This window comes from Dendrobates tinctorius, unplaced genomic scaffold (assembly GCF_039654945.1).
Source record: "Dendrobates tinctorius isolate UK_male_01 unplaced genomic scaffold, ASM3965494v1 ptg000051l, whole genome shotgun sequence".
In the NCBI taxonomy this organism is placed as follows: domain Eukaryota; kingdom Metazoa; phylum Chordata; class Amphibia; order Anura; family Dendrobatidae; genus Dendrobates; species Dendrobates tinctorius.
This window is the reverse complement of record NW_027361719.1, coordinates 26,892,874-26,908,352: the sequence shown is the minus strand read 5'-3', so window position 1 is coordinate 26,908,352 and position 15,479 is coordinate 26,892,874. Positions and strand designations below refer to the sequence as shown.

Sequence of the window (15,479 nt, the reverse complement as noted above, 5' to 3'; positions counted from 1 at the left end):
TGGATTCCTGAATGGCTAAGAAAAAAATTTTCTCCCTCCCTCCCCATGGACTTATCCCAAACACTGCACCGGACATCAGTATATAAAAAAAAAAAAAAAAAAAAATAAGTAAAAAAAAAAAGCAGGCCGTATTCACCGTTCAAGCCCAAACAGTGACTATCCAGTACGAACGCAGGACAGTTCCATCCATGTTCGCCAATTTCTAATTACTACCCTGCCAAATTCAGAAAATGAAGTGTCCAAGATACATCAAAGCCTTGACATCACATAGAGGTTATGATTCTTGGAGAACAAGTAAAGCCTGAAATCACATTTAGATTACACGGAGGTGGTATTCACATGTGACATATTAGACACGGTTCAGCATTACTAGCAGCTACACATGGCAGCAGCGTTAGTTCCCAGCTGGACATAGCACACCATTAGTGTACGAAGCAGCAACACTGTCATACCTGGGGGTCCAGGGGGTGTAGGTGCCTCAGAGGGAGGGGAGAGGCCATCTGTGACTGAATACATTAAAAAAAGATAACTATACTTATAGAGCTAAAAGAAAGTAACTACATCACAGTTATACAGATTTTTACTCAGGTTTATTAAAGGGGCTGTGAGCACAGAATAAAGGTAAGTTCACACTGGGTGTTTTTTCAGCATTTTTCTTCTGCAGCAAAACCTGATCTTGGCAGGAAAGAGGCTGCAGAAAAAAGCAAACATGTTTTCCTTGCGTTTTTGGCATGCTAGATTTGTCTCTTGTGCATGTTGATAAAGTTTAGTGTTGAAAAAACAAAGTCCTATTCCACAGAATCAGATTTTGCCACAAAACGCAGCTATCGGGCTTTTTCACCACCCATTCAAGTCAATGTGCAAACGCTGAAAAGACGCTGAAGGAAGCGACATGCTCTCTGTCCAAAAACATGCAAAGCACAAAATACTAATGACAAAAAATCCAATGTGTGTGCATGAGATTCCTGAAATCTCACAGGCTTTTCTGGTACTCAAACGCAGCTCAAAATTAGCATAAAACAAACAAAAAAAAACAAAAAACACCGCATAGTGTGAACTTAGGCCTAACCGTTCAAACCAAGCACAAGCGCTCAATGCATCATGACGGGGCCAGTCATTTATATACAACTTTTCACCTGCTTGTTATCCCTCCATCTCCAACCTTGCCTTTTATTTTATTGACAGCTCTGGCTTCATAGACTGAGAAGGGCAGAGATACAGGGGAACAAGGGGGGGGGGGGGGGGGGGGGTGTATTTAACCCCTACATGACCTGGCCATTTTTTGCAATTCTGACCAGTGTCCCTTTATGAATACTCAGGAACGCTTCAACGGATCCTAGCGATTCTGAGGCTGTTTTTTCGTGACATATTGGGCTTCATGTTAGTGGTAAATATAGGTCGATAATTTTTGCGTTTATTTGTGAAAAAAATCAGAAATTTGGCAAAAATTTAGAAAATTTTGCAATTTTCAAATTTTGAATTTTTATTCTGTTAAACCAGAGAGTTATGTGACACAAAGTGGTTACTAAATAACATTTCCCACATGTTTACTTTACATCAGCACAATTTTGTATACAATTTTTTTTTTTTGCTAGGAAGTTATAAGGGTTAAAAGTTGACCAGTGATTTCTCACTTTTACAAAACCATTTTTTTTAGGGACCACCTCACATTTGAAGTCACTATGAGGGGTCTATATGGCAGAAAATACCCAAAAGTGACACCATTCTAAAAACTGCACCCTTCAAGCTACTCAAAACTATAGTCATGAAGATTAACAACCCTTCAGGTGTTTCACAGGAACTAAAGCAACGTGGAAAGAAAAAATGGACATTTTAATTTTTCCAACAAAAATTTTCTTTTAGCATTAATTTTTTTCATTTTCACATGGGCAACAGGATAAAATGGATCCTAAAATTTGTTGGGCAATTTCTCCTGAGTACACCGATACCTCATATGTGGGGGGACCACTGTTTGGGCGCACGGCAGAGCTCAGAAGGGAAGGAGCGCCATTTGACTTTTTGAATGGAAAACTTGCTGGAATATTTAGCGGTTGCCATGTCGCGTTTGGAGAGTCCCTGCGCCTAAACATTGGAGCTCCCCCACAAGTGACCCCATTTTGGAAACTAAACCCCCCAAGGAACTTATCTACATGCATAGTGATGACTTTGAACGCCAGGTCCCAAAGCAAGGACCGCCATTTGACTTTTTGAATGGAAAACTTGCTTCAATATTTAGCGGTTGCCATGTCGCGTTTGGAGAGTCCCTGCGCCTAAACATTGGAGCTCCCCCACAAGTGACCCCATTTTGGAAACTAAACCCCCCAAGGAACTTATCTACATGCATAGTGATCACTTTGAACCGCCACGTGCTTCACAAATTGATCGGTAAAAAAAAAAAAAAAAAAAAAAGTACTTTTTTTTTCACAAAAATTTTCTTTTAGCCTCAGCTTTTTCATTTTCACATGGGCAACAGGATAAAATGGATGCTAAAATTTGTTGGGCAATTTCTCCAGAGTACACATATACCTCATATGTGCTCATAAACCACTGTTTGGGCGCACGGCAGGGTCCGGAAGGGAAGGAGCGCTATTTGACTTTTTGAATGGAAAATTAGCTCCAATCATTATCGGACACCATGTCGCGTTTGGAGAGCCCCTGTGTGCCTAAACAGTGAAAAACCCCCACAAGTGACGCCATTTTGGAAACTAGACCCCTTATGGAACTTATCTAGATTTGTAGTGAGCACTTTGAACCCCCCAGGTGCTTCACAGAAGTTTATAACGCAGAGCAGTGAAAAAAAAATAAATCATTTTTCAGCACGCTATTTTTTATTTTCACATGGCTAACAGGAGAAATTGGACACCAAAAGTTGTTGTCCAGTTTGTCCTGAGTACACCAATACCCCATATGTGGGGGGAAACCACTGTTTGGGCACACGGCAGGGCTCAGAAGGGAAGGAGCGCCATCTGACTTTTTGAAATGAAACTTACCTCTAATCGTTAGCGGACACCATGTCATGTTTGGAGAGCCTCTGTGTGCCTAAACATTGGAGCACCCCCACAAATGACACCATTTTGGAAACTAGACCCCTTATGGAACTTATCTAGATTTGTAGTGAGCACTTTGAACCCCCCAGGTGCTTCACAGAAGTTTATAACGCAGAGACGTGAAAATAAAAAAATAATTTTTTTTCTACAAAAATTATTTTTTAGCCCCCAATTTTTTATTTTCCCAATGGTAACAGGAAAAATTAGACCACCAAAGTTGTTGTGCAATTTTTACTGAGTACGCTGATACCCCATATGTTGGGGTAAACCACTGTTTGGGCACACGTCGGCGCTTGGAAGGGAGGGAGCACCGTTTGACTTTTTGAACGCAAAATTGGCTGGAATCAATGGTTGCACCATGTTGCGTTTGGAGACCCCCTGATGTGCCTAAACAGTGGAAACCCCTCAATTCTAACTCCAACTCTAACCCCAACACCCCTAACCACAGCCCTAACCCCAACACATCCCTAACCCTAATCCCAACCCTAACTATAACCCTAACCCCAACACACCCCTAACCCTATCCCTAACCCCAACCCTAATTCCACGCTAACCCTAATTCCACGCTAACCCTAATTCCACGCTAACCCTAATTCCACGCTAACCCTAATTCCACGCTAACCCTAATTCCACGCTAACCCTAATTCCACGCTAACCCTAATTCCACGCTAACCCTAATTCCACCCTAACCCTAATTCCACCCTAACCCTAATTCCACCCTAACCCTAATTCCACCCTAACCCTAATTCCACCCTAACCCTAATTCCACCCTAACCCTAATTCCAACCCTAACCCCAACTCTAACCCTAACGGAAAAATAAAAATAATTTTATTAGTTGTTCCTGCCTATGGGGGTGCTAAATGGGGGGTTTATTTACTTTCCATTCTATTTTGACCACTGTGAGAGTTTATCACAGTGATCAAAATGAATGAATGAAGCTGCAGCCGGCGGGCGCACTGCGCATGCTCCCGCCATTTTCCAAGATGGCGGCGCCCATGAAGCAGGACCGCGGGACACCGGGAGCCGTAGAGGGACATCGGAGGTACGGGGGGGGGGGGGGATGTCGGAAGGTGGGGGGAGCCTATAGAAGGGGGAGGGGAGTAGGTGATGACGGCGGCACGTTGCTGCCGTCAGTCGGTATCGGGGTCCGATCGGCCCCGTGAGTCGGTGGGGGGTTGGATCACTGTCTCCAGCCATGTCCGATGCTACTGAAGCATCGGCCATGGCTGGATTGTAATATTTCATCAATTTTCATTGATAAAATATTACTATCGCTGATTGGCTGTTAAAAGTGAAACAGCCAATCAGAGCAATCGTAGCCACGTGGGGCGAAGCCACGCCCCCTGTGGTGAAGTTGAAGAACAATGCCCCCTGTATCTGCGGGTCGGGTGACCTTTTAGTGACCCGACATAGGCGTCACTGGTCAGATTGGCACCAGTTTTCATGACGCCTATGTGGCGCCATTGGTCGGGAAGGGGTTAAATGATTGGTCCCGCCATGAAGCAGCGAGACTTTGTTCCAGCAATCATTCTGTGTTGACAGAGTTCCTTTAACATTTTAAGTATCTAACATGTTGCTAATTCAGCTAAAGGCAAGATACCTGATCACTCTATGATAGTCCTATGGTATATAGCCATGACCTCGGACAACCAACCAAGCAAACTTTGTCCCTATGTAAGCTGAAGCTAACAAGGTTTGTAGCCAACAGAAAGGGGATGGTAGTGTGTAGAAATGTATCTAAATAGTAAATGTACAGGAACTGCTCACTATTTTATCAGTTAACACAATGAATCCAAGTATGGCAAAGACCAAACAAGCAGAAAATGAGAGATCAAAGCGGTGGAAAGCCAGTGACAGACTGATCAGCAGACTGTGTGCCCTGAAGCAAATGCTGCAACTCAGCACATTCCCACAATGGAGATTAGCAGGAATCAAGGGAGGAGTGAAGAAAAAAAACGTATGTGATCTCATGTAAAGACAGAGGTGATCGGATAAACACTACACACAAGCACCTAAAGTACCTGAGAATCATATATTGCAATAATGAGGAATGTATAAACTTGTCAGATGGGCAACACAGTGGTTAGTGCTGTAGCCTAGGAACATTGGGGTCTTGCGTTCAAATCCCACCACATCTGTAAGGAACTTAAGTTTGCGAGAGTTTCCCTTCAACAAAGACATACCAATAGGGAATTTAGATAGTGAGCCCCAATGGGTAAGAGCACGGTGGAATTAATGGTGCTATATAAGCGTGTAAAATACATACAACAGAGGTCCTTTTGAAGTTTTGTAGCCCGATACAACACAATGCTTAAAACGGAATCTCAAATATGGAGTTAATGCTACGGAGATAGAATTACCATGCTGCAAGGCTGCCTTAAATGAAAACATACCGACCGGGAGAAAATTAACTTATTCTCTCCCTGGAGCTGCCAGCTTTCAGTAATAGGGGGCGCAGGGAGGGGTTACAGGCACCTCTCAGTATACTGAGGGGCTATAATCGCTCCTTGCACTTTGACAGCTTTCTCAGCACTGATACTGTGAGCAGTGACTGTCACCGCTCTGTGCAAGCCCCCATCACAAAGTCAGCAGCTCCAGGGAGGAAATATGTTCATTCTCACTTTGGTGGCTGGGGTGAATTGTAAAGCCATTTACCCCCAGATTAACAGTTTACGCAAAGTCCCAGGTTTCCTTTAAGTGTTATTTTTCTACATCAATACTGCAGGTGGGTCCAGTGCACTTATGTGAATAGACCAAATATCTGTATAAGTGATGCATGCCACCTGTGACAAGTCATTGCTTACAAGACACATAGCAAACATGTTACCTATGGATAGACCACCTACCTGAAGGCTCAGGAGCGGTTCCAGCTCCTGCCGTCAGAGAAGTCTCACTAGCCACCCCAGAGTTCTGAGACACAGGGTTTTTATCCTGAGATCCTGCAGCCACTTCTGTAGGCGCAGCCACCTCCCCAGTGGTTGAGGGAGAAGTTACTGGAATAGCAACACCGTGTGAACAAACAAGGTTCCTGCCATTCACTGGCCCCACCAAACACATGCGTGGAAACAATTCACTGCAGTGAGGGATGAACACCAAAATGCCAGCTTCACATTGTAACTGCACTTCCAGGATGAGTAGTCATGTGTGTTATGGATAACATCAATATTGGCCATTATAGGATTTGTACCGGCAATTTTATCAGTTCTACCACTGAAATAGAAGTCGTCAGGTTCTCCATGTGCTTTTCCGTTTTTGTTCCTCTCCAGCTTTTCCCCCTCCCTCTCCAGTTTCAAAGGCAGAAGGTACAATTTGATCCCTCACTGCAGACAGATAGTTTTCAAGTGTGAATGATCAGTGTTAGAAACAAAGTGACCGATAAGTGTCCATGCTCTAATAAGATACTACATCTTTTTTTTACATGTCCTGTTGATTTATAGAAAAAAACACTACAAAATAAATGCATCAACCCCCCCTCCCCCACAACTAATACACGGTCACTAAAGGCCCAGTCACACTAAGCAATGCACCAGCGATCCCAACAATATGACATGACGCGGTCAGGATCGCTGGTGCATCGCTAAGTGGTCGCTAGTGAGCTGCCAAACAGGCAGATCTCACCAGCTATGTAGCGACACAGCAGCGGTCGTTACTTAGCTGGCAGATGCGGCGATGAAGACGTCCTCCCGCCCGCTTCCACGCGTCGCTGCCAGCAGGAAGCGGCCGACAAGAAACGGCCCAGGACGTTCTTGCTCGATCAGCGATAACCAGCGGGGGAGCTGGTCGGAGGTAAGTATCACACATAGCGATATCGCTAGCAATATCGCTGCTGCGTCACAAAATCGGTGACGCTTTAGCGATATTGCTAGCGATATCGCTTAGTGTGACAGGGCCTTAATATTTAAGATGAGTGAGCCAAATAAATAGGAGATACAACACTCCTCAGTCTCTCTCTTCTGTATTAACTTTACTGAAGAGATCCATGCTAGCTGAATTCTGGAGCATGGCCTCTGTACATATCATACCACAGGCAAACTCCCCACAAGAAGGCAAACAGTATAGACAATATAGAAATATGAGTATTCTATAAATGTCCTATGATAGAAAAAAAGCCAACAACTGCAAGTAGTTCTTATAGACCCTCACATGATGTACTGTTATGTGCTGTACCTGTAAAAACAATCAGTTACTACAAAACAAATTGAAAAATTAAATGTCTCCCGAAGTATACAAGCCTAAAACACAAAACAAAAGCACATCAAAGGTGTCCTGGCCAATGTGCAGTGTTAACCAGACCAGTGAAATGCAAGCATTATTAGCGTTTTGTCACATGTTCAATGTGTACTCAGGCCAGATTTGCAGGCTCTGATCATTCATCATCAGCACTTTACCATCCCCAATTGTCCAGTGATAACATAAATCCAATTTCAGAAAACTTGAAATTCATAGCTTTGGTTACTGAGGTTCCAGGGGCTGATCTCAGAAAAAGAAGTGGAAGAAATGCTTAGCGTTGCACCTTTTCGGCTGAGTTCAGCTGTTTCCTAAGAACTGACCAGATCTGCAGTCTTTAATAGTTTCTGTGAATGGGTGGTCCTTGTTTCTTTCCTTGGAGAAGCGAGTTAAGTTAGGCCACATTCAGAATTTGGTCAGCATTTTACATCAGTATCTCTAAGCCAAAACCAGGACTGTCTGAAAAGGCAGAAGTGGTGACATGTTTCTATCATGTTTTTCCTCTGATTGCTCCGCTCAGGGTTTGGACCTAAATACTGACCAAATCCTGAACACGGCCTTAAGATCTAAGGGACAGAGCATTCAGTTGAGCACTTAACTTCAGTTTCAGAGATCAGTGATGTCTCCGCAATTACATCTTTAATGATCAAAGCCTCCAACATGTCACTGTGACACTTTGAATAAAAGTTAAGCAATCACTGGAGGAGAACATAAGGAAGCCATAAATTAAAGCCTGGCTGTGGGAGTGGCTGATGAAGGAACAGAAGGAAATAAGCTAGAACTTGAGCTCATGCACTTACCCGTCTCAGCTTGTGGCTGGTGGAGTTCTTGTTCCGCAACAGGGACCGTTTCTGTGGCTTCACCGGGCATTTCTAAAATGAAGGAATAAATAAAACTCTTTAGTTCAGTAACGAATACAGCGACAATTCCATTATGATACTCTTAACGGATTTATTAGCACACAAAGCAGCTGCCAAGTAAAAAAAAACACAAAAACAGGAAAGTTGACCAAGGGTAGGTTCGGCCGACAGTTTAACAGAGGTGTATGGGCGCCTTAAAGGGCTTGTCCAGGTTTGGCATGAAAGTCTGCAGTAACTATGTGAGCGCAGAATCATGAATCCTCATATCACACACTGTCAGAATTCTCCAGTGCCAGCAGTTACGGTATGTGATCATGAGTATGCATACTCCCAGCCACATTCAGCCTAGAAAAGCGCAGCCTCAATCAAAAGAAGCGAGTGAGTGACACCACAGACATCCAGTTGGAAATGTCAATTGGCGTATGCATATCACATACTTACAGTACATGGCCGCCTGATCTCCCACCGGCATTGGGAAAATCCTGACAGTGATCGCGACGTAAGGACTCAAGTCTGCAGAAGCAAACGACTGCAGAATTTCACGCAAAACCCGGGGTTAGTCTAATTTTTTTTACTCCTGTATTAGAAAATAGAGCGCTCCACTCACACACTGCAACCCATGATCACTCTTGATCTTTCTGCAGCAGTGATGCCATATGTCAACATTACATCACCTCTACAGTCAGACACCAACAAAGATTGACGGCTGAAGTGAGGAAAGGCAGTGGGCGAGTTAAGTTTATTATTTAAGCCAATGCAGAAAAAAAGAAAAAAAAAAAAAAAAAAAAAATATATATATATATATATACACACACATATATTAAAACTTGAACAAGTTCTGTAACTCTAGATAAGGTCAAAACTGATCATGGGTGTAACCATAAACCTCCCAGTGTGGTGTCGCTGTCTCAGCTGTCCTGGTGAGCAGCTGAGCACAGTGGGTCCGACTTCTGAACCCTCAGAGATCAGTCTCTTAGGCGTTAACGAGATGTATTAAGGCCTACACTACGGGGTGACTAAAAAGCTTGTGATTTAACAGGGGTTATAAAAAAAAACCCCATAAGCTTATTAGTTTAAGTACAGATTCACACCTCCATGTTTCGCAGTCTGTACATGCATTGGCTCTGGGTATCCTGACTAGAGATGAGCAAATTTGATTGGGTCCCTGACTCAGCAAGCTATAGCGCTTATCAACTCGGCTACATGGAGCACGTCGGCTGATCAGCCGTTTTGCTCCGCAGCTACATGTGTCGCGGGATGTGTGACAGGCACAGCACATGCATGGAGAGCCCAGCACACAGGCTCCATGTATGTGTTGTGACAGTGAAACATCCGCAATACATGCAGCTGCGGGACCGGACAGCAGATCAGCCGTCGCGCTCCACGTAGGCAGGTTCCCTCTGCAGCTTATTCGGGCGATACAGATTGCTGAATAAGGAAGGACCCGATCCAATTCGCTCATCTCTAATCCTGACCCATATTTATCAGCCTCCTATATTACTCTATGAGGCTGCGGAGTTCAGAGATCTGCGGGAGGTATGAATGCTGCCTTAGGTCAGGTGCACTTATGAGCATACACCCCAGACATTAGGCATGGACAGTGTGCGCTTCGCTGAAGGGACAAGAAGCCGAGTGTTAGTACTGTGATGCGGGTTGGTGGACAGCACACTGGTCATTGCTCAGAGACCACAGTCACAGTCAGTCCTAGAGCTCAGCAAGCCCCAGTGTAATAAGTAGAACCTGCCCGATCTTATATCCTACAGACGAGCGGGCCCGAAAGGTTCCGTATCAATGCGAAGGTAAGGGGGAGAGGTGGGAACAACATGCCACACACATACTGAGGAGCTACACTATCAGTGGCCTCAGGACAGGATCCCACCTGGCACACGGCGGCCCCAGCGTATACAGGGGAATGTGAGCCCAGGCCCCGCGGGCAGTCCCGGGGGCCGCACACCGGCCTGTAACCCCGGCGCTCCCCCGCTTTCCTCGTTACTTCCCCGGTCCCGGCCCGCTCCCCGGCGTTTGTGCGGTCAGCCTAGGCCCAGACACCCCGCACCCTTCACACTGCACCCGGCCCTCGCCACGGACGCCTCCTAGAAGAGGAATTACTTGTAGAACGGCGAGGATGGATTTGGATGCAAAAGAGACACTCACTGTGTGAGGAGCTCAGGTCCAAGATGGCGGAAGAAAGAACGCCCCCAGCGCACTGCTTCCGGGATACCGCGGCCAGGACGCCAGCGCTTCCGGGTCACGGCTGGGGTCCCACCTGCTGCAGCTGGCGCTGCTCCAGAAGGAAGAGCGCGTGTGTCCTGGGTGGATTTCACCTGAGCCACGCCTGCAGACTAGTGCAGAAGAGGAGCCAGCCCACTACACTAGCCACCCACGACACTAGCCACCCACGCACGATTCCTCTCTCCCCTGCCAGGAGGAGTTGTCAGAGGGGCAGACCCCCGAGACTGCAGGGCATAGCCCCAAATCCAGGACTACTCCATGCTAATTCTCTTGGATCTCTCTGCAGCATTCGACACTGTGGATCATCAGCTCCTCCTCACTATGCTCCACTCCATTGGCCTCAAGGACACCGTTCTCTCCTGGTTCTCCTCCTATCTCTCCGACCGCTCCTTTTACTGTTTCTTTTGCCAGTTCCTCTTCCTCTCATCTTCCCCTTACTGTTGGGGTCCCTCAAGGATCGGTTCTAGGCCCCCTCCTCTTCTCCTTGTACACTGCCCCTATTGGTCAAACAATCAGTAGATTTGGTTTCCAGTACCATCTCTATGCTGATGACACACAATTATACGCTTCTTCTCCTGACATCACGCCTGCCTTTCTAGAAAACACTGGCGATTGTCTAAACGCTGTGTCTAATATCATGTCCTCACTATATCTGAAACTGAACCTGTCAAAGACTGAACTCCTGGTGTTTCCTCCCGCTACTAATGTACCTATACCCGACATTGCCATTTCTGTGTGTGGTTCCACTATTACTCCCCAGCAACAGGCCCGCTGTCTTGGGGTCATACTTGACTCCGAGCTTTCCTTTGCCCCCCACATACGATCACTGGCTCGCTCTTTTCATCTGCACCTCAAAAACATTTCTAGAATTCGACCTTTTCTTACTTTTGAGTCTGCAAAAACTCTTACTGTTTCTCTTATTCATTCTCGTCTCGACTATTGTAACTCTCTTCTGATTGGTCTCCCTCTTACCAAACTCTCCCCTCTCCAATCTGTCTTGAATGCTGCAGCCAGGATCATATTCCTCACCAATCGTTACACCGATGCCTCTACCTTGTGCCAGTCATTACACTGGCTACCTATCCACTCCAGAATTCAGTATAAACTTATTACCCTCACCCACAAAGCCCTCCATGGCTCAGCACCACCCTACATCTCTTCTCTCGTTTCAGTATACCATCCTACCCGCGCCCTCCTGATGACCTGAGGTTAGCATCCTCAATAGTCAGAACCTCCCACTCCCGTCTCCAAGACTTTACACATGCTGCGCCAATTCTTTGGAATGTACTTTCCAGGTCAATACGATTAGTACCCAATCCCCACAATTTTAAGCGTGCCCTGAAAACACATTTATTCAGACTGGCCTACCACCTCAACACATTAACCTAACTATCCCTGAGTGGCACAGTCAAAAGTTTTGCCATAACCAGGTTCCCCGCATCATGTTCCCACATGCTTTATGCATCCATTAGCCCTCTGTGTCTGTACTGTTACATACTTAACATTATGACTGGTCCCAACAATCAGGGCAACTGTTACCACCCACCTTTCGTGTCTATCTCTTTCCTCATAGATTGTAAGCTCGCGAGCAGGGCCCTCATTCCTCTTGGTATCGGTTATGATCTACAGTATGTCATAATTGTTATACTGTAATGTCTATCGTCTACAAGTCACTGAAATGTAAAGTGCTGCGGAATATGTCGGCGCTATAGAAATAAAATGTATTATTATTATTGACTGTCCGCTGTATCCGGGACAGCTGGGACTAGAGATGAGCTGATGGGTTCACAGGACCCCAGATCAGTGGTACCAGACGGGAGGCCGCGAGTCTTTTACCTGCTGTCATCCCCGGTGTGGCTCTTGATCACCCATGGCCGGTGCGACGTCGTCTCTCCGTCCTGCTCATCTCTACTTGAGACCTGTGGATTTAGTTTTTGTTCAATCCCAGTCGGAGCCACCAGATCGTGTAGCTTCACTATGTGACATCCGGCTTTTTGATATCTTTAACCCCTTAAAGGGAATCTGTCACCTATTTTTTTTCACATATAAGATGTGGCACTGCCATCAGGGTCTTATCTACAGCATTCTGTAATGCTGTAGATAAGCCCTCGATGTAACATGAAAGAGAAGAAAAACGAGTTAGATTACACTCAACGGCAGGCGGTCCGGTGCCTCCCATGTTCTAGTGATGACGTCATCTTCTTTGCTTCCCGTTGCGATCAAACATGATCACAGCGTTTCAGAGCCAGCAGAGGGGTTGACAGCCCCTATGCCTTTGGATCAGAGACCCTTCAGCATGATGCGGGGCAGGGACGGGTGGCAAGGAGGCAAATGCTCCCCCAGCAGCTGTGCAGGGCCGGCCGCCTGATGGCCCTGCACAGTGAACTGCGTACGGCCGTCTCTGCTCAGCTTTGCTGTGATGTGATGCGGCCACCAGCCGGCAGCAGATAGTGACTCGGTCAGCTGTGCACATCACAGTCTGTCTCCCAAGTTGCAGCTGAGACATCAGCATACTCAGAGTGGTACACTGATGTCAGCCACGAGCTCCTGCTGGCCGCAGTCTGCGGCTTATGAGACAGACTGTGATGTGCTTGCAGGCGGCACGATGACGTCATTGTTTCTCGCCGCTCCAGTTCTCTGCAGGCCAGAAGAGGACACTGACGGAGGCCGCGGGGGAAACTGCGGCCATCCTACTGTATATATAGGGGGGAAACTGCGGCCATCCTACTGTATATATGGGGGGGAACTGCGGCCATCCTACTATATATATGGGGGGGAACTGCGGCCTTCCTACTGTATATATGGGGGGGAAACTGTGGCCAGCCTACTGTATATATGGGGGGAACTGCGGCCTTCCTACTGTATATATGGGGGGGAAACTGTGGCCATCCTACTGTATATATAGGGAAAACTGCGGCCATCCTACTGTATATATGGGGGGAAACTGCGGCCATCCTACTGTATATATGGGGGGAAACTGCAGCCATCCTACTGTATATATGGGGGGTAAACTGCGGCCATCCTACTGTATATATGGGGACTGGGGCCATCCTACTATGTATGTGAGTGAACTGGGGCTATCATCCTTTATACTTTATTTAAGGAAACTGGGGTCATCCTACTATATATATGAGGGAAATGGGGCCATCCTACTATATATGGGGGAACTGGGGCCATCATACTATATACAGGGGGGGTCTGGGGCTATCATACTATATACATGGGGAAATGGGGCCATCCTACTATAGATGCGGGGGAACTGGGGCCATCCTATATATGTGGGGGAACTGGGGCCATCCTACTATATATGTGGATGAACTGGGGCCATCTCACTATATACAAGGGGGGAACTGGGGCCATCATACTATAGATATGAGGGAACTGGGGTCATCATACTATATATATGGGAGAACTGGGGCCGTCTTACTATATACATGGGGGAACTGAAGCCATTCTACTATATATATAGGAACTGGGGTCATATATATGGGGTGAGCTGGGGATATCTTACTATATATATGGGGAGAACTGGTGCCTTCACACTATATATTTGGGGCTGTGGGAGCATCATACTTTATATATGAGGGAAATGGGGTCATCATACTATATATATATATATATATGATGGAACTGGGACCATCCTATATACATGAGGCAACAGGGGCCACCAAACTATTTATTTGGTGAAGTGGGGACCTTTATACTATATCTACAGGGCAGTGAGGCCATCATACTATACAGTTGAAACCAGAAGTTCCCATACACTATATAAAAATATTCAGGATTGAGAGTCCTCAGTAGTTGATACCTTTTAATGGCTAACTGAAAAGATGGTAACACATTGCAAGCTTTCGAGACTACTCAGGTCTCTTCATCAGGCTAGACTAATACAAAATCTGAAGTCACATATTTATGCACAATACAGCCTAGAAAAAATGCAATAGATAAGACAAGTGACGTGAAGCAGAACTATCAATATGGGAGAGGGAGAAACATAAATATAAACATTGGACCAGTTCATAGATAAGGAGTCTGGATGTTTTATGGTCCTCTGATTGGGGTCTAGTTCTGTGTTGCCCCGCAAGGTTTTAAAAGGAAATTCCTTAATTGATGTAAAAAGACATAAATCCATGCGACACATTCATTCCAGCACTGAGAGTGTCAAAGTTCGTCATAAATTTGTACTTCCAAACTCGTCTCTCTCTCTGAGATGTGAAGTTACCTTTCAATACCAGTAATTTCATATCCATGCTGCTGTGATCAGGGATACAGAAATGTTTTGCCACAGGTAGATCCATTCTTTTTTCTCTTATTATGTGACGATGAGCATTCATCCTTGTTCTAAGCTTTTGCCCTGTCTCCCCCACATACAGACCCCCAGTTGGACATTTAGTACAAATAATTAAGTATACCACATTAGATGTAATGCAGGTGAAAGTACCTGGGATCTTGTAGTCCTGATGTGAATTGGGGATCTTTATCTTGTCCGTGGTCATTATAAATGGACAGGTTTTACATTTTTTCTGGTTGCACGGAAAGGTTCCTGCAGCTGTTGGAGAGGACAGGGAGCTTCTGACAATGATGCTTCTTAAATTTGGGGGCTGCCTAAAACACAGCAGTGGGGGGTCTGGAAAAATGGATTTTAATCGGGCATCTTTTTGTAGTAAAGGTTGTAATTTCCGTGCAGCTCCCCTTAGCACCTCCAGATTTGGGTTGTAGGTGACTACTAGAGGCACTCGGTTATTTTCTTCTTTAGCTTTGTAATGTAGCAGGTGATTCCTTGACAATCTGGTGGCTCTTGTAATTTGGTTTTCAATTGTTCTTGGATGGTAACCCTGATTCAAAAAGGTCTTTTTGAGGCGACCAAGGTGTTTGTCTCTATCCATGGGGTTGGAACATATACGATTGTATCTGATGGCTTGGCTATAGATAAAAGAGTTCTTTATAAAACATCCGGACTCCTTATCTATGAACTGGTCCAATGTTTATATTTATGTTTCTCCCTCTCCCATATTGATAGTTCTGCTTCACGTCACTTGTCTTATCTATTGCATTTTTTCTAGGCTGTATTGTGCATAAATATGTGACTTCAGATTTTGTATTAGTCTAGCC

General features: G+C 45.5%; 1 protein-coding gene across 1 annotated transcript in view; it reads right to left on the bottom strand.

Annotated features, from left to right (window-relative positions):
- Window positions 1–10,033, bottom strand: part of NACA (nascent polypeptide associated complex subunit alpha) — a 45,444-nt gene extending 35,411 nt beyond the window's left edge. Inside the window, 2 exon segments of the mRNA XM_073576897.1 lie at window positions 8,076–8,147; window positions 10,015–10,033. Of these exon segments, the coding sequence (XP_073432998.1) occupies window positions 8,076–8,145 (70 nt within the window). The 5' untranslated portion in view covers window positions 8,146–8,147; window positions 10,015–10,033.
- Window positions 10,034–15,479: the final 5,446 nt, after the last annotated feature.